This window comes from Arachis hypogaea, chromosome 2 (genome assembly GCF_003086295.3).
Source record: "Arachis hypogaea cultivar Tifrunner chromosome 2, arahy.Tifrunner.gnm2.J5K5, whole genome shotgun sequence".
NCBI classification, from domain to species: Eukaryota; Viridiplantae; Streptophyta; class Magnoliopsida; order Fabales; family Fabaceae; genus Arachis; species Arachis hypogaea.
Genome location: NC_092037.1, coordinates 67,540,386 through 67,564,548, shown reverse-complemented (window position 1 = coordinate 67,564,548; position 24,163 = coordinate 67,540,386). Strand labels below are relative to the sequence as shown.

At 35.2% G+C, this 24,163-nt stretch overlaps 1 protein-coding gene across 9 annotated transcripts; it reads left to right on the top strand.

Moving 5' to 3' along the window:
• Positions 1 to 217: 217 nt before the first annotated feature.
• On the top strand, positions 218 to 9,656 carry LOC112746980 (zinc finger CCCH domain-containing protein 5). Of its 9 annotated transcripts, none has more exons than XM_025795079.3 (10): positions 218 to 778; positions 3,272 to 3,362; positions 4,039 to 4,535; positions 4,622 to 4,744; positions 4,838 to 4,996; positions 6,418 to 6,510; positions 7,094 to 7,210; positions 7,452 to 7,526; positions 7,754 to 7,971; positions 8,540 to 9,656. In XM_025795079.3, exons 2-10 carry the CDS (start codon positions 3,317 to 3,319, stop codon positions 9,309 to 9,311), a joined length of 2,100 nt encoding a protein of 699 aa, XP_025650864.1. In that variant the 5' UTR covers positions 218 to 778; positions 3,272 to 3,316; the 3' UTR covers positions 9,312 to 9,656. The 9 variants fall into 9 exon arrangements, with proteins under 9 accessions (XP_025650864.1, XP_025650877.1, XP_072074545.1 ...); XM_072218444.1 differs by having other exon boundaries at positions 299 to 1,773; positions 3,135 to 3,362; XM_072218446.1 differs by having other exon boundaries at positions 321 to 778; positions 3,135 to 3,362.
• The last annotated feature ends 14,507 nt before the right edge of the window (positions 9,657 to 24,163 follow it).

Below are 24,163 nucleotides of genomic sequence, written 5' to 3'. Positions count from 1 at the left end.
GGATAAATATTTCGGTGTAAACGAGACAAGAAAGAAGTATTTATTTCGGTAAATATTTTTAAAATTATTTATTTTGATAATTATTTAATTTATTTAATTTATAAAAATAAAAAATCCAATAAATTAATCACCAGACAAATCTAAAGTTGGTGGAATGTTCTTCAGTTTTTTTTTTTGTTTGCTACATTAAATGTTCTTCAGCTTACTTGTTCAATACATTCTCCGGTCTAATTTGTGGCCGGCTCCTTTAGTTTTTTGGACATGGATTTGGGCCAGAAAACCAACCGCATAAAAATCTGACCCACTTATATCCCATACTTGCCCCTGCCGTCTTGCTATTCGCCGCCAATCTCATCCGTCTGTTCTGAATTTCACATCGGGTCAGGTTACCAAGTTCATCCTCTGTCGTTTTGAACACTACCTGAACTTGGGATTGACTCATATTCTCTTTCGATTTCGTCGCCATTTCCCTCGCCGTTGAGACTCCTAGCGTTGTTTTGGCCCTCCTCAGTGGCGCCGGTGATCCTATTTTGTAGCTGGTGTCCCAGTTTCCTTAAATAAACCCTCTAAACACCACCCATCCTCACTAACACCATAACATCTCTGTCTCTACCACATCTGCCGTACCTCCGACCACTTCCAACGCTCCGTACCTCCGACAACTTTGCCGCCGCCGTGCCAATCCCAAGAACAAGGTTTATCTCGCCAGCCAAGGCTGCACATCTCCACACGAGGATCCTGTTAATGAGTACGTTCTCGCGGTTTTCTTCACATTAAGGTAATGAAGGTTCTGGATATATTTAAAATAAGAACAAGATGATTATTATTTTTGGATAATCGAGAACAAGAAAATTTATGTGATCATAATTGCGATTATATAATAGTTGCGCAACATCACACCACCAGTGGTGTATGTAGAGTTTAGATTTGAATGCTATATTGACATTTGTATATAAAATATGATATCATTCATTCAGAAATATACCCTAAAATCCATGGTTCTGAAAATTAGACCGGATCGGCCAATCTGACCGGTTTAACCACAAACCGGTGATTTTTACAGTTTGGTTCAACATTAAAAACCGTCGAATCAAAACCATTCTCAAACTGCTGAACCGGCCGAGAACCGGTCGGTCGGAACGAACCGGAACCCGGCCGGTTTTGAAAATCGGCGTCGTTTTCCGTTCTGTTAGCATCAATGAAATGGCCAGGTCTCCTTAGCACAACCCCTCGAGCCATTCTTCAATCTTTCTCCCCAAAACACAACCCTAGATTACAAGTCCCCCACCGCCACAGGGCTCAGCGCCGCCGTTTGTTGCTCTCAAGCACCATTGTGTTTTCGTCCGATCGTCCGCGCTTCTCCCTCATTCGGAAATCGGTGCGTCTTCCTCGAGTTCGCCGTCATTCGCTGCCTCGCTGGTCTTCGTCTGCTCAAACCCTAGCCTCCATCACTCTCCTCTTCAAGCTGTGTCACCGCCGCCGTCGAATCTGGTCCAACCGTCGTCCCTACTGTTTCAGCGTCGTCGCAGCTCGTCTCTGCCGTCGTGTCGCATATGCTCCACTCTCCTCTGCCGTCGCGTCGCGCTGCGAAGGGGAAAGAAGGGGTGGAGGTCGCGGGAGGAGGCGCGCGAAGGGTGAAGCCTTTGCTGCTTCCGCCGTGTTTGAGCTCGAAGACGGCCGCCAGTGCTGCTACCTCTGTCGTGCCTTGCCATCATGTTACCACTGATTTCATCTGCCCTCATTCTCGTTCTACTTCAAAATCATGCTAAATTTGTGAGTATCCGTCCTTTTTGAATATGTTTATAAATAATAAGATTAGACATTGATTTTTCTGAATTCTGATTATGGTTTTGTTCAAATTTACTGATGGCTTTGTTTGTAGTTGCTGGTTTTGCTGGGTAAAGGTTTAGTGTTTTGGAATGTTTTATAATGTGCTAATGTTTGTAATTGCTGGCTTTGTTTGTAATTGCTGGGTGAAGGTTTAGTGTTTTGTGATTATTGGTTAATGTTTTGGTTTAATGTTCTCTCTTTTCCAGATTTCCCTTCTCCCTGTATTTCTGCATGTTGCTGAATTGGTAATCAATAAATTTGCCTTTTTGCTGTAAATCGGGACTTTACTAGGATTTGTTAAATTTGTTGCTTGTTGCTGAATTTGTTGCTTCCCAGTCACAATATCAGAACAGAATGCTCAGTCAGTGCTTGAATGATTGGCTTTGCTCACTGATTGTATTTGATGATAAATTTTAAATTGATAACTTTTAAATTTTAAATTTGCACTGCCTATGTTACTGATTCACTGTTCTTTCAGTGCTTTTTGTTGTTGTTAATCATTGTGATGAGCTTTGTTAAAATTTGCACTGCCTATATTACTGAGTGTCCCTTCAGTGCTTTTTGTTGTTGTTAATCATTGTGATGAACTTTGTTAAAATTTGCACTGCCTATGTTACTGATTCACGGATTCATCCCTCTCGTCATTATCATTAGCATGAACTCCGAACCAAAACCCCAACTCTCTGGATAAAATTGTAACGAAAGCTGATTGAGACTTTTTCTTCTACTTAAGGTATGAATCAGAATGATGAGGCCAAGTTGTGAATACACAAGTGTCAACGGACTATAATATATATTGAGTTTGTGACATTAGAAGGGTGTAATAATAACAATAATGGAGTCATGTTATTTGAATATTGAGGTTTAACATTTAAACTCTCAGCTTCTCAGCCCTGTTTGATTCTTCATCTCAGGCAATTAAATCGAATCAACCAGGCCTTCATTTTCTTTTTCTTTTAGTTGATTCTTAATTTTTCTAATATATGTAGCTTTCTGAATCAAGTGGATCAGATTATGTAGTTTTCTTGATTTGGGATATTTTCGGAGACGCATTAGAAGAGCTATTTTATTATTATGTTTGCTATAATAATATTCACATGTTCTGTATGCTTGTGATTGTTTCGGTGTTTACATTTTTTTTCCAAGTCACTTGCTGTGGTTGTTCTTTGAGTTAAGGCTTTGTATGTGTGTGTGAGAATGTGATAATGTTGAATGCTGTTGCATCTAATAGGAGTTCTTGGAGTACCCTCATCTTTGGTCCTTTATAATTTATTTATTATTTTATTCTAAAACGGTTTTTCCAGTTGAACCACTGGTTGGACCGGTTGGACCAATGAACCAGTGAACCAGTGACTAAAGCGGTTTGATGACCGGTCCGGTTTTCAGAACCTTGCTAAAATCTACAAATCAATGATAAGCTGAAGTTGAAACTGGATTGCAGGTTTTCTACAATCTCTATGAATTGAACGTGACATAATACACATATATGGCTTCAAATGAGCTTCTGACATCTGCTGCGACAAACCCTGAAGGTCTATTTGGGTTTATACTTTCACAGTTTGCATTCCTAATTTTTATCTTGCTGCTGCTTTACTTCAATTCAAGCCTTGTTTGCTCAGTATATCCCAAATGCTTAATGAATAAATCTCCCAAGTCTACCACTTCTACTTATGATAATTGTTATTTGCATTGTGACTATATCGATTTTACTTGTTGGATTCTGGGTGCCTTTATGTGTAATATTTTAGTTTTAAATTCTGACCAAGAAAGGTACAAACCATGGTATAGTTACCACTAGTGTAAGCTGCCACAGATTGAGCTAGAGCTAGATTTATAATCATATAGATATTATCTAATAAAATGAACTTTTAAATTGGGCACCTTTGCAGAATGAGTTTTTAAGGGTGGAATTTAAATCTAGAAGTGTAAAAAGTTCATAAATCCTTTCTGTGGCTGAGTATTTCACCTTCAATATAATTTTTTTATTTGTTTATTTATCCTTATCATTATTGATAACTTTGTCTATGTTGAGATTGTTGCGAAAATTTTATATAGCTGGTCCCAAACTTGGATAAAAGAGGAGAGTGGTGTTAGGCTTGCAAGTTGCAACAGCTAACGTAAAACTTGTCGAATCTTAATGACATGGATCCTTGTGATTATTGACCTAAATTATTCCTGTCATGCTGAGCATGTTTTTAAACTTGTCAGTTCTGACTGAAGCGGCAAAGACAAAGGAGAATAAGGGAGAAGAAGAAGAAGAAAAGAAGGAGATGAGTCGGAAGGAGAAGCGGAAGGCATTAAAGAAAATGAAACGGAAGCAAATCAGGAAGGAGATTGCAGTTAAGGAGCGGGAAGAGGAGGAGGCTCGCATCAACGATCCTGACGAGCAGAGGAGGATGCAACTCCTGGAGCAGCAGGAGGCTGAGAGAATGGAGAGTGACAGGAAGCTTTTCGAGGAAAGAGAGAGGGCTTGGATGGAGTTACAGCAGAGGATCCAGCAGCAGCAGGAGCAGCAACAGCAACAGATAGACCTTCTTGAAGAATCACAGTCGGCACGCAATGATAATGGTAGTGACAATGATGATGATCAATGGGAATATGTGGAGGAAGGGCCTCCTGAGATTATCTGGCAAGGAAATGAGATTATCCTCAAGAGGAACAAAGTGAGGGTTAGGGTTTCAAATAAGGAAACAAAACAAAATCAGGTATTATCATAACTGCATCCTTCTGTTATTCAAAGAATTTCTTTCAACCTTATTTAACACTGTTGTTGTTGCTCTTGCTGTTGCAGCATGCTGATGATGCTGATAGACCTACCTCAAATCCTTTACCCCCAGAATCTCACTCAAATTCATTCGCTCAGCAGGTGCTGGAGAATGTTGCTCAACAAGTACCCAATTTCGGAACAGAACAGGTTATTTAGTTCTTATCTCATCTTGATCTTGCTGTTTCTCCTTTCGTAATTCTCAATGTGCTTATCTTTTTTTTTTTTGGGTTATCATGGCAGGACAAAGCTCATTGCCCTTTTCATTTAAAAACTGGAGCATGCCGATTTGGTCAACGTTGTAGCAGAGTCCACTTTTACCCTGATAAATCCTGCACCCTTCTGATGAAAAACATGTACAATGGTCCTGGCCTGGCTTGGGAGCAAGATGAAGGCCTTGAGGTCTGTTAATGCTGCTTTTGTGCCTTCGCTGTATCCTCAAAGAAGCTCCTTCCAATTTCCTTTTTTATAATTTTATTCTGCAATTAGTTACTTTATTATATAATAGCGGTTTTCTATCTTATATCAGAATATGCCTTTTACATCTTTTGTCTACAGCTGTTTCATCTATCAATAAAAAATGAAAGCATCCATGTCAATGGAGTCTATTCAGTTCAATTATTTTTCTTGTAGATATTCTCTTGTTCTTTAACTTGATAATAATCAGATTCATTGCGGTGGAGGCTCATGGTTTTGGTCTTGGTATGGTGGGTCAAGATTAACGATATTAGCTGTTGTATCCTTGGGGTTGTTAGTAACTTAATCAACTATTTTCTTTTGGTTGTGTTTGACCCTTTTTCCCTTTTAATACCTATTCTTAGATATGTGTTTATTTAGTATCCGAGTCCTTTCTTTCTATTACCATTGGCATCATATGTTCGCAACTGCTTTCAATATTTCATATGTTCTTTGAGGTGGGAGGATTTTCTTCTTCATGATGTTTCAATCAATATTTTATATCTACATCACATTTTAGGATGTATTCATTAATTAGATTGTACAGTTAAAATTCATACTTTTAAATTTCACAATGTCCAAAATCTCTTGATCCTTAACCATAAATAGTTGTTGGGCAGTTGGGCAATATTCAAGCCATGGCTTGTGGAGCTATGTTGCAGATATCACCAAATGGTTTGAGATTATTGCAGCCAGACATAAAAATGGGGATGAAGTTAGTTGGTTCTTGAAAGTACATTGCTTTGTGTGTGTGGGTGGGGGAAAGGAAAATGTTTATGCATGGCCAGAATTTATGTTGATAAAATCTGTATTGTTTCATATACAAACTTATATTCCATTATGCTTCTGTGTTTCATTGCTTCTTGGTTGCCTAGCTATAGACTCATTGATCCTATTAGTTATAGGAAAATCCAATATGTTATCATATTCTATTTTCATTCAAGTTGTGTGAGTCTAGTATGCTTAGATAAAGATAATAAAAACTGCTCTTTGTAGGCATCCTAGTGTATAACTTTTCAAAATTGATACGTATAATTCTTTTAGCCGATACAATCCTTACTCCATGAATCTTCTTGTCATCTTAAGAATCTTGCAAACTAGTGAATTTTCATCCCTTATGCACGAACAGGAAGTGCTGAATTTGGCATCTGCTACTTCTTTTAGCTTTGTTTTGATCCCTATTGCACTGCTGAGATAGCTGAAACTGGAATAGAATTATCTTCACTGTTTTTGGTTATGTAGGCCTTATAGTTAATATTTTATCATTTGTATAGAAATAATTGAAAGCTAATATTCTAGTACTTGGTATATTTATTACATTGTCAGAATCTAAAAATCCTTATTTAACTTGTTTACCTATTTTTCAGTACACGGATGAGGAGGTTGAACGCTGTTTTGAAGAATTTTATGATGATGTTCATACGGAGTTCCAGAAATTTGGAGAAATTGTGAACTTCAAGGTTCTTTTGTAATGCTTTTTATATACTGAAAAGTTTTCTGCATGAAGTTTTGACAAATAGAGACACAATATGTTTGGTTGTATTGAGATAGAGACAAATAGAGACACATTGGACCTGAAATACACTCACTCAATATGCATCTCGGAAGGAAGGGCACTAGTGTCTCTATCTTTAGTGACTGTCTCAATGTCCTATTTCACCCTATCTCTTGTTCCAAACACAACATTACATAACTATTATGGTCTTGCTTTGAACTTTACCCACAATGAGCCCTTTTATTGAGTTTTTCCCCCGCCCGCCGCGGGGGGGGGGGGGGGAGGTTATATATGTATCAAACAATTTTGTAAGTGAAATAATTCCTTTAAGGCAACAAGGGATATCACATTTTTCATTCTTGTTATTTGTTAGCGATTAGAAGACCATATTCTTGTTATTTGTTAGCGATTAGAAGACCATATTTTGGTACCAAATTTGAATCACATTAAAAATATTTGAATTTTCAGGGGCATGAGTTGGTTATCCCTTCCTGATCTTCCTTTTTCTCCAACTTATGCAAATGCTTCTTTATCCTTATTCCTGTCAGGTGTGTAAAAATGGTGCATTTCACTTGCGAGGAAATGTCTATGTTCAGTATAAACATTTGGACTCCGCTCTGCTTGCTTACAACACTGTTAATGGGCGCTACTTTGCTGGGAAACAGGTAATTCATTCCCTGTTTATTCTTGATGAATATCTTGAATTTTGTATGAACATATGAATTTCATCGAAGATCCAATTAAGATAGAAATTCATCGGTCTTGGGACTTCTGCCTCTCCTTTGTTCAATATCTGGGAAATTCCCAGTATTGTATTGACGAGCTGTAAGGACTAAGGCCGTAACTCCTGCTATCCATGGGAACCCTGAGGATGTTTGATGCAAAACTGGATGTGTCTTATTTCAGGTAAGTTGTAACTTTGTTAGTTTGACAAGATGGAAGGTTGCCATATGTGGCGAATATATGAAGTCAGGTTACAAGGTATACAATTTATCAGTGATTTATATTTCGTTCCCCTAGTATATATTACATATAGCTTTGGATACTGAAAAAACGTGTGGTTCATTTGTAGATCATTTGTAGAAACGATGTGATGACTTGGTTTCAACTTCAAACTTTAAATAGTTTTTTTTTTTTTATCCCTTAAATTAATTTAAGGGTTGAAGGTCAATTTGTTGATGCTGTTCTTTTCCGTTGCATGTTAACAGACTTGTTCTCATGGAACAGCATGCAATTTTATACACTGTTTCCGAAATCCTGGTGGAGACTATGAATGGGCTGATTCTGATAGACCGCCCCCAAAATATTGGATGAAAAAGATGATAGCATTATTTGGTTATTCTGATGATTATGAGGCTTTAGGGGAGCGAGAAAATTTGAGTTTGCAAAAGAATACCGGGGAGATGTCAAGATCAGATTCTTTCAGGTATGCTTTTTTCACTTTGTTGTTCCTCATTCTATGACAATAAATGGTGTGAATTTTAACGGACCAACTAGCTATTACCATTTTATCAATATGCTCAAATTTGGACCTGCTTATATTATTTGAAAAATGGAGCAAAAGCTCCAATTGAGGGTAGCATGGTGCACAAGCATGTCACAACATGAACTGTGACCTTTGTCATAGGGACTGGAGATAACTGTTGGTCCAAAATTCCCCCTCAAAAATTCCAACTGATAAATTAACCAAAATTTCCTATCAAATCTGTGCAAAGAATTTTGCAGGCTACACTTAGGCTTGCATTCTTGTGCTGCAACAAAGGCTGTCTTATATTTGAGGGAAAGTAACTAATTGTTAGCATTAGTCTAATAAAATTTTATTTAGAGGAAATATGGCTTGGAATAGCATTTTGTTGATTTGAGTCCAAATTTTCAATTTGTGAACCGGAACCATATTTTATGTATGAGGCAAATATTTTGTTCATGCTGGGTTTTATGTATATTTTTTATACGTTAATTTATACTCATTCTTATAGTATGAGAATCTTTTGCAGGTACCACTCAAGTAGATCAAGATCTAGGGAGAGGGACCAGTTGAAAAGTTATTCTAGCAGAAGAAAACATGGAGACGAACGAAGGCAAAGATCTCCTGATGAGGGATGGAATGCCAATTCAAAAGAGAATCATAAAATTAAGCACAAAACTCCGGTTTCTGATTCCAATAGGGAATGGCTAGAAAAAGATGAAAATAGGGAAAGTCACCATAAACATTACGGAAAAAGCTTGTTACATAGTGACAAGGATGACAGTCGCAGAAGCCATGATGAGGATTTTGATACAGATTTGGCTAATACTGGTAAGGACAATGAAGTAGAACATGGAAAAGAACGACGACACTGTAAGAAAGGGAAGAGAGATAGAAGGGATCGGATTTATGAGTCCGAATCAGAGCACCATACCAGTAGAAGGAAAAGTTCACGGCATCACAGTAGGGACAATAGAACCGGTGAAGCTGAATCTAATAAAGATTTGTTTGATCAAGGAGACTTGGAACCTCATGATAGCTCTAGGAAAAACTCGAGACACAGGAGGTTTAACCATCGAGAAGATAACAGAGACTATGATAGTGAACATGATGAAGTTGATGGAGATTGGTCACGGAGAGAGAGAGACAGAAGATCTAGCTATCGAGAAGACATTAAAGACCATGAAAATGAATGTGATGAAGTCGATAGAGGTTGGTCACGGTGGGATGGGGACGGAAGATCGCATAATAAAAAGAAGCGTTCAAGACACCATCACTCACCAGATGTCGGATTACAGTGATGTAGACATCTAAGAATGCCAGTAAGATTAACTTTTGTATTCCTGTGATGATGCTTTATCATCTTTTGTACAATCTCTTCTCTTAGTGTTTCCTTTTTTTTTTTTTCCTTCTATGAAACAAAAAAAGAATGCAAGTTAAACGAGCATGAGAAGGTTTGTTTTTGTAAATTCTCATATTATAGTGAGGAGATTGGTTATGCTATTAATATTGGCTAACATTGGTTAAGAGAGAGCTGTGAAAATAGTTGTAGTCAGATGGTTTATTCTTTGCATACCGGACGTGGTAGGAAAAGAGAGATACTAGTAAGATTGTTTCAATTAAAGTAATGAAAATCTTTTTCAAGATATATGACTTTGGTGTTGCTCAGTACTGGTGGCACACCTGTAGTTCGCTAGTAATAAATTGTATTGTTTTCAATACCTTTCTTCCTACTTGAAATTAAACTCGTGTAATTTTGGTTACTTCTGTTATTTTATAACTAATAAAAAAAACCTGATAATTGTGCAGGTATATCAAGCAAATATTTTGTAAATATATAGACTACAGTAAGTATGAAATGATTATGTTAAAATGAAACTAAAATATTATTCTTTATTTATTTATAGACCAAAACCTATTTATAATAAATTTAACAATTGGACCTAGAAGTTTTTGTGATGATTTCATAATAATTAAGTAACCAAGTAACGCGGGAGGTGCTAAGGTCCGAGCGGGTCGCAGATCCGTCGGGCAATGGGTTCATCGTTTGGATCCTCGGTTCTTTTTGGGCTTGACCAAAACACACACACATTATATGTTAGATATTGTTTTTATAAAATAATTTTATGAATGCCCCTTTAATTTACCAAAAAAAAAATAATTTGTTGAACAATACCAAAAAAAAAAAAAAAAAATAATTTGTTGAATTACAAGTTTTTGAAATAGTATTTTCTATTATTTTATGCGTGAAAAACAGATGAAAAATTTAAAATTTTTTTCAGAGAGTAATTTGATTTTGTTGTGATAAGTACTTATTTGGATGCTCATTTCCTATGAAACTCTATTTACTAAGGATGACTATATTAAATGTAGTTTGAAAATGTTTCATTATAAATAGAGGTTTAAGCCTCTGAACGAAGATACACAACACACAATCAATAATAACAACGTTCTCTCTCTCTTTTATATTCTCTCTTTACAAGTATTTTAAGTACTCCTTTCTCTTACTTTTATATATAATATAGTAAATATATTAATCATCTCTATTATATTGAGATAGTAATTCTAGTAAATATTACTACTTAGGTTATCTAATTATATTTTTATATTTTATTTGTTACTTTTTCCTTATTTATTTAGTTATTTTATAACACGTTATCAGCACGAAGCTCTAACAAAGCTTTAGGAAGACTTCAAGTAAAATTTTTTATTATGTCAAAATTCTTTCATCTTGAATATAATGCTTTTGATATATTTGGAAATAATTATTTATCATGGATATAGATATTGAAATCCATCTTGATTCAATGGATCTTGAAGATACCATTGAGACTGAAAATAATACATCCCAGAAGGATAAAGCCAAAGCGATAATTTTCCTTCGTCGTCATCTTGACGTATGATTGAAAAATGAATATCTCACATTAATAGATCTTGCAGATCTGTGGAAAGACTTTGAAAAAAGGTACAATCATATGATACTTCCTCAAGCCCAATATGTTAGGGAAAACTTTCTTGACCTTCCATGTCTCGAATGTGCTCCTGCAGCAGCAGTATCGAGAAAAAGAATTTAAAAATATTCTGATTTAATTTCTTGCTTTCTTGTTGCTGAACGCAACAATGAGTTACTTTTAAGGAATCATGAAGCGTGTCCAGTTGGCGCCGCCCCATTTCCTGAAGTAAATGCGGCAATTAACCCCAGAAGAGGTAAATGGCAAGATTTTGATAACAAGAAAAATTATGAAAGGAAAAAGAAATTATGTTCACAAGAAAGATCTCACCAGAAGTGGGATAAATAAAGAAATAATGGGCAAAGTATATCAATTGAAGATAAATGCTTCCGTTGTGGTGGAAAGGGTCATTGGTCACGTACCTGTCGTATCCCAAGGCACTTAGTTGATCTTTATCAAGCATCCTTGAAAAAGGATGACAAAGGAAAGGAAACAAATGTTGTTTCAAATGATAAAAATTCCACCACTCATTATGATGTATCTAATTTCTTTAAGGATTCTGAAGAAAATATTGACTATTTGATCAATGATGGAATAGTTTGATATATATATATGTGTGTTTGCTAAGTATTCATATGAATAATTTTAATGTGCATGTACTTCTACTCATTTTATTATTATTATTATCATTTGTTTTTGAAGAAAAATGGCAAGGATATATTCTGAAGATATTTGCCTTGCGGATAGTGCAAGTTTGCACACTATTCTTAAAAGTGATATATATTTTACCCATCTTGTGCCAAAAGAAGAATATGTTAATACTATTATTGGCTCAGGCAATGTGATAGAAGGCTCCGGAAGAGCTATAATTTTGTTTCCTGTAGGAACAAAATTTATAATAAATAATGCACTATTATCTACTAAGTCTCTAAGGAACTTGTTGAGTTTCAAAGATATTCGCCGAAATGGATATCATATTGAAACAATGAATGAGAAAAATCATGAGTATTTATGTAGCACAACTCATGATTTAAATAAAAAGGTTATATTAGAAAAGTTAACCTCACTTTCATCTGGGTTGTATTATACCAAGATTAGTGCAATTGAATCACATGCCATTGTAAACCAGAAGTTTACTAGCCCAAATGAATTCATAACTTGGCATGATAGATTGGGTCATCCGGGAACAACCAGGATGAAGAGAATTATTGAAAACTCCCATGAACATTCACTAAAGAACCAGAAGATTCTTAAAACTAGTGAATTTTGTTGTGCTGCATGTTCTCAGGGAAAGTTAATTTTAAGGCCATCACTAGTAAAGATTGGATTTGAGTCCCCTGAATTCCTAGAAAGGATTCAAGGTGATATATGTGGACCTATTCATCCACCATGTGGATCTTTTAGATATTTTATGGTCCTGATTGATGCATCTTCGAGATGGTCACATGTGTGCTTATTATCTTCTCGCAACCTGGCGTTTGCGAGATTACTGGCTCAAATTATTCGATTAAAAGGACAATTTCCAGAAAATCCAATCAAAGCAATTTGTCTTGATAATGCTGGTGAATTTACTTTCCAAGCTTTTGATGCTTATTGTGTGGCTAATGGAATAAATGTTGAACATCCAGTAGCTTATGTTCACACACAAAATGGTTAGCAGAATCACTTATTAAGTGTCTCCAATTAATTTCTAGACCCTTGCTTTTGAGAACAAATCTCCCAACCTCGGTTTGGGGGCATGCTATTTTACATGCCGCAGCACTTATTCGTTTGAGGCCAACGAGTTACCATCAGTTCTCTCCTATGCAATTAGCTTTTGGCCAGCAGCCAAATATTTTCCATTTAAGAATATTTGGGTGTGCGATATATGTTCCTATTGCACCACCTAATCGCACCAAAATGGGACCCCAAAAAAATTGGGGATATATGTTGGATATGATTCTCCCTCTATAGTGAGGTATCTTAAAATACAAACTGGAGATGTATTTAAACCCCGGTTTGCGGATTGTCATTTTGATGAATCAAAATTTCCAACATTAGGGGGAGAGAATAAGCTTCCTGAAAAGGAACTTAATTGGAATGCATCATCGTTGATGCATTTAGATCCTCGATCAAGACAATGTGAACTAGAAGTTCAAAAGATTATACATTTGCAAAGAATAGCAAATGAATTGCGTGATGAATTTTCCGATACAAAGAGGATAACTAAATCTTATATACCAGTGGAAAATACCCCAATTCGAATTGATGTCCCAGTAGGACAAGTAGCCACTGAAGCAAATTCACACCAGAAGCGTGGCATGGCAGAAAATGTCCCAATTCGAATTGATGTCCCAGTAGGACAAATAGCCACTGAAGAAAATACACGCCAGAAGTGTGGCAGGCCTGTCGGTTCCAAAGATAAAAATCCTCGAAAGAAAAAAGAGGTAAATACTATTCCTGTTGGAAAAGACATAGTAAAAACACCTGTAGTTGTCCAAAATTCTGATATAATATTAACGTCAGAAGACGTTTAGGTGCCTGAAAATTGTGAAAATGACGAGATCTCGATAAATTATGTCTTTACAGGAGAGAAATGGGACCGAAATAAGACAATTGTCAATGAAATATTTGCATATAATGTGGCATTAAATATCATGCATGAAAGTAAGGATCTTGAGCCAAGATCAGTCGAAAAATGATAAAGGAATGATTGGCCAAAATGGAAAGAAGCCATGAAGGATGAATTAGACTCACTTACAAAACGTGAAGTCTTTGGACCTGTAGTCCGTACATCAGAAGATGTAAAACCTGTTGGATACCGATGGGTATTTGTGAGAAAATAAAATGAGAAAAATGAAGTTGTGCACTACAAAGCCCGACTTGTGGCACAAGGTTTTTCACAAAGGCCCGGTATAGATTATGAAGAAACGTATTCCCCTGTAGTGGATGCAATAACATTGCGTTATTTGGTCAGTTTATCTGCATTTCATAAATTACATATGCATTTAATGGATGTTGTAACAGCCTATTTATACGGATCATTAGATTGTGATATCTATATGAAAGTCCCTGAAGGATTAAAGATATCTAAATCATCCAATGAATATTCGCAAGGGTTATACTCAGTCAAATTGCAAAAATCTTTATATGGTCTAAAGCAATCTGGACGAATGTGGTATAATCGCCTTACTTAGTATTTGGCCAAAAACGGATTCAAGAATGATGATATCTGTCCATGTGTTTTCATAAAGAAAATCGCATCTGGATTCATTATAATTACTATGTATGTTGATGATTTAAATATCATTGGGACTCTTGAAGAGATTCCAACAATTATAAAAACTCTGAAAGAAGAGTTTGAGATGAAAGATCTCGGAAGGACTAAATTTTGTCTCGGCCTGCAGATCGAGCATACAAAAAATGAGATCTTTATTCATCAAGTGACATACACAGAGAAGATCTTGAAAAGATTTTATATGGATAAATCACATCCTTTGAGTACCCCAATGATCGTAAGATCTTTAGATGTGGAAAAGGATAAATTCCGTCCTAAGGAAGAAAATGAAGATATCCTTGGTCCTGAAGTACCATATCTTAGTGCCATTGGAGCGCTAATGTATCTTGCTAATAATACGCGACCTGACATATCATTCGCGGTGAATTTACTAGCAGGATATAGTTCCTCTCCAACCAGAAGACATTGGAGTGGAATCAAACAGATCTTTCGATATTTTCATGGAACGATTGATATGGGGTTGTTTTATCCCTATGAATCCAGGTCACAACTAGTTAGCTATGCAGATGCCAGATACTTGTCTGATCCACATAAAGGGAGATCTTAAACAAGATACCTGTTTACATATGGTGGTACAGCTATATCATGGAGGTTCACAAAACAGACGATAGCAGCAACCTCCTCTTATCATGCTGAAATACTAGCAATTCATGAAGCTAGTCGCGAGTGTTTTTGGTTGAGGAGCCTGATTCAATATATTCTGTTATCATGTGGACTGACTGATCATAAGATGGCTCCAACTATCCTGTTTGAAGATAATACAGCATGTATTGCTCAACTTAAAGGCGGATATATCAAAGGTGATAGAACAAAGCATATTTCTCCCAAATTCTTCTTTACTCATGATCTTCAAAATCAAAAGACAATTGATATCCAACAGATCCGCTCAAGTGACAATCTGGCAGATTTGTTCACAAAGTCACTCCCAAAATCCTCCTTTGAAAGATTGGTACATGAGATTAGGATGCGCCGATTTCGAGACATTAAATGATGTCGGCAAGAGGGGGAGACTGTACTCTTTTTTCCTTGGTCAAGTTTTTTTCCCATTGGGTTTTTCTTGACAAGGTTTTTAATGAGGCAGTCCCCATCACCAAAGGATATTGTACTCTTTTTCCTTCACTAAGGTTTTTTCCCGCTGGGTTTTTCTTTAGTAAGGTTTTAACAAGGCAGTAATCCTAAATGGTCATCCAAGGGGGAGTGTTGTGATAAGTACTGATGTGGATGCCCATTTCCAATGAAACTCTATTTACGAAGGATGACTATATTAAATGTAGTTTGAAAATGTTTCATTATAAATAAAGGCTTAAGCCTCTGAATGAAGATACACAACACACAATCAATAATAACAACGTTCTCTCTCTCTCTTTTATATTCTCTCTCCTTACAAGTATTTTAAGTACTCATTTCTCTTATTTTTGTATATAATATAGTAAATATATTAATCATCTCTATTATATTAAGATAGTAATTCTAGTAAATATTACTACTCAGGTTATCTAATTATATTTTTATATTTTATTTGTTACTTCTTCCTTATTTATTTAGTTATTTTATAATAGATTTGTATTTTTCAAGTTTAGAGACTAAAATAAGTTATGAGTAAAAATTTAGTGACTAATTTTTTAAATTACTTACTTAATACATAAATAAATAGTATTAGGAGACATGATATTATTATTTATTTCAGTATATGGTCAAATATTATTTTGGCACGACATTGCGAAAATTTTGAATCAAATTAAGAGTCAACTTTAGGATCGAGGTAAATTTGAGGATTAAAGTTGAGTATTAAGTATTAACTCCTCAACCAAACCAACTATATACTCTCTAGATTCTTTAGTACTGGCTCCCGTACAATTTTGTTCATGGTAGAATTATCAACAATTTAATTGGGTATTCTTTAAAAATAGTATAATATTCAGTCTTTTATCATAATAATTTTAAAAAAAATTAAAATAAACACATCTAAAAATTATGAATAAATTTGCTGTCTTTTTAAAATTAAATACATCAAAATTTGATTTTAAAATTATAAAATAAACTTTAAACCATTTAATTATTAACTAAACCCGTACAAAACACTCGAAGAAGTTATACTCGCGCACATGGAAAACTTCAGAGGCGCACATCGAGAAGTTATCCTCCGCCGTCGTTCATCTGCGCCACCTTCTTCTTCCGCGTTCATCCTCGATGGTGCCTTCCTCCTTCTCTGGTACTCATTCACAACGCCACATTCTCCTTCGTTAACACTCATCATCGTCGTCGCCTTCCTCCTCCTCATCGCCATTCCTCCTCCGCATCAACGTCGCCACGCCAAAAATTTACCTAAGGTTTGGATAGGTTTCTGACACTATTACTTTTTTTTATTATTCTGTATAAGTTTTTTAATTTTTTTGAAATAAAAAATCGAATAAAATGGCCTGAAGAGATTTTCATATATATTGCAATGTTAAATTATTTTTGCACGTGTAATTTCTGTATTTTAGAAGTATTTCAAAATATTTTTTGTATAACTTTATAATTTTACATGTGTTACAATTATTTTTTAATATTTAAATTTAAATTTTAGATTTATGATTTTCGATGTGTTTCAAAAATATTTTTTGTATAACTTCATAATTTTAGATGTGTTACAATTATTTTTTAATGTTTAAATTTAAATTTTAGATTTATGATTTTGGATGTGTTTTAAAAATATTTTTTGTATAACTTAAAATTTTAGATGTGTTATAATTAAAAATATTTTAGTTTGTGTATATAATTATATTCGACCCTTCATCATTAGAAAGTCGTAAAAACAAATCCTGCATTTTATCAAAGGTACAATAAGTAAGGAATTAATTTTTTTCCAAATACACTGCTTTTTGAATTTTTTTTTTCTGCAGATACAAATTGAAATATTGTAGTAGAATAAAAGAAAGAAAACAGAAAAAATAAATATAAAAGAAAGAAATAATAAATAACTATAAAGTGTTGTGATAAGAACGAGCAACGTGGATGCCTATTCCCATGAAAAACTCACATTTTCAAAGAAGGAATGATATTAAATGCATGTTGAAATTAAGCTCCCAATATATGTATAAATAGAGGCCTTTGCCTCTAAGAGAAATACAAGCACTCAAACAATAAACAAATGAAATTCTCTCTCTTTACTTTTAATACTTCTTTCTATCTTTATATATATATATATATATATATATATATATATATATTATAACATATAATTTTAATGTATATATATAAATCATTATTGAGCTAATTATATTAATGCTAGAGTCTTTTATTTATACATCTTTATTTTATATTTAATATATCTTTTATTTATTTTACAACACGTTATCAGCACGAGACTCTGATCAAATTTTTAGGAAGACTCAGGTAACAAATTTTTATTATGTCAAAACTCTCTCATCTTGAATTCAATGCTCTTGATATATCTGAAAACAATTATTTATCATGGATATTAGATGCTGAAATCCATCTTGATTCAATGGATCTTGGAGATACCATTAAGGCTGAAAATAATGCATCCCAGAAGGATAAAGTCAAAGCCATAATTTTTCTTCGTCGTCATCTTCACGAAGGATTGAAAAATGAATATCTCACATTAAAAGATCCTGCAGATCTTTGGAAAGACCTTGAAGAAAGGTACAATCATAAAAAATGGTGATACTTCCTCAAGCCCGATATGAATGGACGCACTTGCATTTACAGGATTTTAAATCCATAAATGAATATAATTCTGCAATGTTTCGAATCACCTCACGAATAAAATTATGTGGGAAAAAGATAACTGATCATGATATGTTGGAGAAAACTTTCTCAACCTTCCATGCCTCGAATGTGCTCCTGCAGCAGTAGTATCGAGAAAAAGGGTTTAAAAAATATTCTGAGTTAATTTCTTGCCTTCTTGTTGTTGAACGCAACAATGAGTTGCTTTTGAAAAATCATGAAGCGCGCCCACCTGGTGCCGCCCCATTTCCTGAAGTAAATGCGGTAAATTACCCCAGAAGAGGTAAATGGCAATATTTTAATAACAAGAAAACTTATGGAAGGAAAAAGAATTATATTCAAAAGATAGGATCTCACCAGAAGTGGGATAAAGAAAAAAATATCGGGCAGAATAAATCAACAGAGGATAAGTGTTTCCGTTGTGGTGGAAAGGGCCATTGGTCACGTGCCTGTCGTACCCCAAGGCACCTAGTCGATCTTTACCAGGCATCTTTGAAAAAGGACGACAAGGAAAAAGAGTTGAATTTCGTTTCAAATGATGCTGAAAATTTCACCACTCATTATGATGTATCTGATTTCTTTGAGGATCCTGAAGGAAATATTGGTCATTTGATTAATGATGGAATAGTTTAATGTGTGAGATAGTTAAGTATTCATGTAAATAAATAATGTAAAGAACTTATTATTAAGTTTTATTTTCTATGTATTTAAGTTTCAAATATGATGTATATAAATAATGAAATATTAATGTTTATGAATTTTGAAATTATTAAATGTGTCATGTTTTAAAATAAAATTTTAGTATATGACATTATTTTATGTACAATGTTTCTTAGAAAAATAATTCTGATCAAGTATTCAATTTATCTGTGCATACTACTCATTTTATTATTATTTGTCTTTGAAGAAAATGGCAAAGATATATAATGAAGATGTATGTCTTGCGGATAGTGCAAGTTCGCACACTATTCTTAAAAGTGATATATATTTTACCCATCTTATGCCAAAAGAAGAATGTGTTAATACTATTATTGGCTCAAGTAATGTGATAGAAGGCTCCGGAAGAGCTATAATTTTGTTTTCCGGAGGAACAAAATTCATAATAAATAATGCACTGTTTTCTACCAAGTCTCGAAGAAACTTGTTGAGCTTTAAAGATATTCGCCGAAATGGATATCATATTGAGACTACGAATGAGAAAAATTATGAGTATTTATGTATCACAACTCATGATTCAAATAAGAAAGTTATATTAGAAAAATTACCCTCACTTTCATCTGGGTTGTATTATACCAAGATTAGTTCAATTAAATCACATGCCACTGTAAACCAGAAATTTACTAGCCCAAATGAATTCATAACTTGGCACGACCGATTGGGTCATCCGGGAACAACCATGATGAGGAGAATTATTGAAAATTCTCATGGACATTCACTAAAGAATCAGAAGATTCTTAAAACTAATGAATTTTGTTGTGCTGCATGTTTTCAGGGAAAGTTAATTTTAAGGCCATCACTAGTAAATGTTGGATTTGAGTTCCCTGAATTCCTAGAAAGGATTCAAGGTGATATATGTGGACCTATTCATCCACCATGTGGATCTTTTAGATATTTTATGATTCTAATAGACGCATCTTCAAGATGGTCACATTTGTGCTTATTATCTTCTTGCAACCTGGCGTTTGCGAGATTATTGGCTCAAATTATTCAATTAAAAGCACAATTTCCAAAAAATTCAATTAAAGCAATTCGTCTTGATAATGCTGGTGAATTTACTTCCCAAGCTTTTGATGCTTATTGTATGGCTAATGGAATAAATGTTGAACATCCAGTAGCTTATGTTCACACACAAAATGGGTTAGCAGAATCACTTATTAAGCGCCTCTAGTTAATTGCTAGACCCTTGCTTATGAGAACAAATCTCACAACCTCAGTTTGGGGGCATGCTATTTTACATGCCGCAGCACTTATTCGTTTGAGGCCAACGAGTTACCATCAATTCTCTCCTATGCAATTAGCTTTTGGCCAGCATCCAAATGTTTCCCATTTAAGAATATTTGGATGTGCGATATATGTTCCCATTGCACCACCTAATCGCACTAAAATGGGACCCCAAATAAAATTGGGGATATATATTGGGTATGATTCTCCCTCTATAGTGAGGTATCTTGAGATACAAACGGGAGATATATTTAAAGCCCCGTTTGCGGATTGTCATTTTGACGAATCAAAATTTCCAACATTAGGGGGAGAGAATAAGCTTCTTGAAAAGGAATTTAATTGGAATGCATCATCGTTGATGCATTTAGATCCTCGGTTAGGGCAATGTGAACTAGAAGTTCAAAAGATTATACATTTGCAAAGAATAGCAAATGAATTGCCTGATGCATTTTCCGATACAAAGATGATAACCAAATCTTATATACCAGCGGAAAATGCCCTAATTCGAATTGATGTCCCAGTAGGACAAGTAGCCACTGAAGTAAATTCATGCCAGAAGCGTGGTAGAGCGAAAAATGCCCCAATTCGAATTGATGTCCCAATAGGACAGATAGCCACTGAAGCAAATACACGCTAGAAGCGTGGCAGGCCTGTCGGTTCCAAAGATAAAAATCCTCGAAAGAAAAAAGAGGTAAATACGATTCCTGTTGAAAAAGACATAGTAAAGACACCTGCAATTGTCCAAAATTCTGATATAGTGTTAATACTAGAAGACGTTCAGGTACCTGAAAATTGTGAAAATGATGAGATCTTGATAAATTATGTCTTTACAGGAGAGAAATGGGACCGAAATAAGACAATTGTCAATGAAATATTTGCATATAATGTGGCATTGAATATCATGCATGAAAATAAGTGAAGGTTGTGGTAGGCTTAGAGAAGGGGGGTTGAATCTATGCCTTCCTTTTAGTTGTTGTTATTACCCCTTTAAGACAGATTTGCAATTCTGATTCTATTTGAACTCAGCAGCGGAAATTTATGAGACAATTTATTTTTGTCTCATGATTATCAGAAAACAAAACACAGCAGAGAAAAGAAAAGCTAACACTAGCAAGTATCCTGGTTCAGTTGCCTTGTGTTATGCAACCTACATCCAGTCTCCTCCACAATTATGGAAGAATTTCACTATAGTTAACAGAATTACATACACCAATTTCACACTCAAGTTCTATCCTAACTTGACATTGGCTATGCTAACTCCTAACTATTCACTCTTAGTGCTAACCCAACTAAGAAAGGGATACCAAACAGGTACAAGATACAAGACACTTAACCAACCTAAAGAAATCAGAAAAATAACTCTAGGCTTTTCTCTCAAGTGTATCACTCATCCTTTTTCCACTCATGGCTTTTACTTGAGCTTTCCCACTATGCCTTTTCTCACAAGAAATTACAGAAAGATAAACTTGGAAAAGTACATTACAATCAGTAAAAACATGAAGGAGATTGACTTCATCAGCAGCCTCATTGCTATGTGCAAAACCATATTCTCAAACCTCAGATGCAGTTCTTCAGTATTGGCCGAATGCTTCTTTGAAAGAAAGCATTATCCAAGTAGAGGAACTTCTTAACAGCACACTGTTCTCACACTCTGGTCTTCTCTCCTTGCCTCTGAATGAACAACAAGCTTCTTTTTATCTCCTTGCATGTTGCTTGGTTCTTCTTCCAAGGTCAACACCTTGAGCCTTGAGCTTCACCAACCCACATGTTCACTTTTCTTCTTTAATCCTCAGAGTAGAAACTTTCCCTCTAACTTTCTCATCTTGACCGAAAGCCACAAAGTAGTAACCATAGAAATCTTCTTATAGTCAATTTGATCTTAGCCATTGACAAACTACTTGGTCCCCAAGTATCACTTGTGACCGTAGATGTGAAGCAGAATAGGGCAGAGAACAACTTTCTCTTGAATGCCATTTTTGGATAGAGCAGAGAGTTGGGAAGAAGAGAAGAGGATCTGATGCATGCAAGATGAAATGGGTTACCTTTAATCAAAACTAGGTTTGGTTTGATCTGGGTGATTTGATATTTTCCTTTCTAGCTTAATCTTTCTCTTTCTCTCTTCTTCGGTGAAAGGCTTGTGGAAGAAGCTCTCTCTCTCTCTCTCTCATTCTCTTTCTTATTTTTCTGAAGCCTTGATGTGACTTGATTAGAGAGGAGAGGAACGTTGCTTCTGGTAAGGCAAGATGGAGGGAATTAAAATCAATTCAGGCTTGGATCGGGTATCCATTATCTTGGCCCGTTTTGATTTCTTTGGCTTCTATCTTTTTGCTTTTTCTTGGGCTTCTGATTTTTGCTTTCAGCCCAATCAACATTGCTGATTGCTTTTTATTTCATTTGGACTATTGAAATTTTGGCCTGCAATAATAAATAATTAGTAAAAATAAATACAATTAATCAACACCAATTATTTATTTTGCCCAAAAATAATATTTGTCATCACTAATTAATTTAGTTAATTTCTTAACTCAACAATAAGGATCTTGAGCCAAGATCAGTCGAAGAATGTCGACAAAGGAATGATTGGCCAAAATGGAAAGAAGCCATGAAGGCTGAGTTAGACTCACTTGCTAAACGTGAAGTCTTTGGACCTGTAGTCCGTACACCAGAAGATGTAAAACCTGTTGGATATAGGTGGGTATTTGTGAGAAAACGAAATGAGAAAAATGAAGTTGTGCGCTATAAAGCCCGACTTGTGGCACAAGGTTTTTCACAAAGGCCCGGTATATATTATGAAGAAACGTATTCTCCTGTAGTTGATGCGATAACATTGCGTTATTTGGTCAGTTTATCTGCATATCATAAATTGCATATGCATTTAATGGATGTGGTAACAGCCTACTTATACGACTCATTAGATCAGGATATCTATATGAAAGTCCCTGAAGGACTAAAGATATCTAAACCACCCAATGAATATTCGCAAGGGTTATACCCAGTCAAATTGCAAAGATCTTTATATGGTCTAAAGCAATCTGGACGAATGTGGTATAATCATCTTACTGAGTATCTCGCCAAAAACGGATTTAAGAATGATGATATCTGCCCCTGTGTTTTCATAAAGAAAATTGCATTTGGATTCATTATTATTGCTGTGTACGTTGATGATTTAAATATCATTGGGACTCCTGAAGAGATTCCAGCAATTATAAAAACTCTAAAAGAAGAGTTTGAAATGAAAGATCTTGGAAGGACTAAATTCTGTGTCGGCCTGCAGATCGAGCATATAAAAAATGGGATCTTTATTCATCAAACAACATACATAGAAAATATCTTGAAGAGATTTTATATGAATAAGTCACATCCATTAAGTACCCCAATAATCGTAAGGTCTTTGGATGTGAAAAAGGATCAATTCCGTCCTAAAGAAGAGAATGAAGATATCCTTGGTCCTGAAGTACCATATCTTAGTGCCATTGGAGCGCTAATGTATCTTGCTAATAATATAAGACCCGATATATCATTTGTTGTGAATTTACTAGCAAGGTATAGTTCCTCTCCAACCAGAAGACATTGGAGTGGAATCAAGCAAATCTTTCGATATCTTCATGGGACGGTTGATATGGGATTGTTTTATCCTTATGGATCCAAGTCACAACTAGTTGGCTATGCAGATGCCGGATACTTGTCTGATCCACATAAAGGGAGATCTCAAACAGGATACCTGTTCACATATGGTGGTACAACTATATCATGGAGGTCCATGAAACTAGTCGTGAGTGTTTTTGGCTGAGGAGTCTGATTCAATATATTCTGTCATCATGTGGACTGATTGATCATAAGATAGCTCCAACTGTCCTGTTTGAAGATAATACAGCATGCATTGCTCAACTTAAAGGCGGATACATTAAAGGTGATAGAACAAAGCATATTTCTCCCAAATTCTTCTTCACTCATGATCTTCAAAATTAAGGGACAATTGATGTCCAACAGATCCGCTCAAGTGACAATCTGACAGATTTATTTACAAAGTCACTCCCAAAATCCTCCTTTGAAAGATTGGTACATGAGATTGGGATGTGCCGATTTCGAGATATTAAATGATGTCGGCAAGAGGGGGAGACTGTACTCTTTTTTTCTTGGTCAGGTTTTTTCCCATTGTGTTTTTCTTGACAAGGTTTTTAATGAGGCAGTCTCCATCACAAAGGATATTGTACTCTTTTTTCTTCACTAAGATTTTTTCCACAGGATTTTT

Coding starts and splice junctions, on each gene's coding strand:
- LOC112746980 (XM_025795079.3), top strand. CDS start 3,317: ATGGCTTCAAATGAGCTTCTGACATCTGCTGCGACAAACCCTGAAG. Junction 3,363..4,038: donor TGCTGCGACAAACCCTGAAG/GTCTATTTGGGT, acceptor TAAACTTGTCAG/TTCTGACTGAAGCGGCAAAG. Junction 4,997..6,417: donor AGCAAGATGAAGGCCTTGAG/GTCTGTTAATGC, acceptor CCTATTTTTCAG/TACACGGATGAGGAGGTTGA.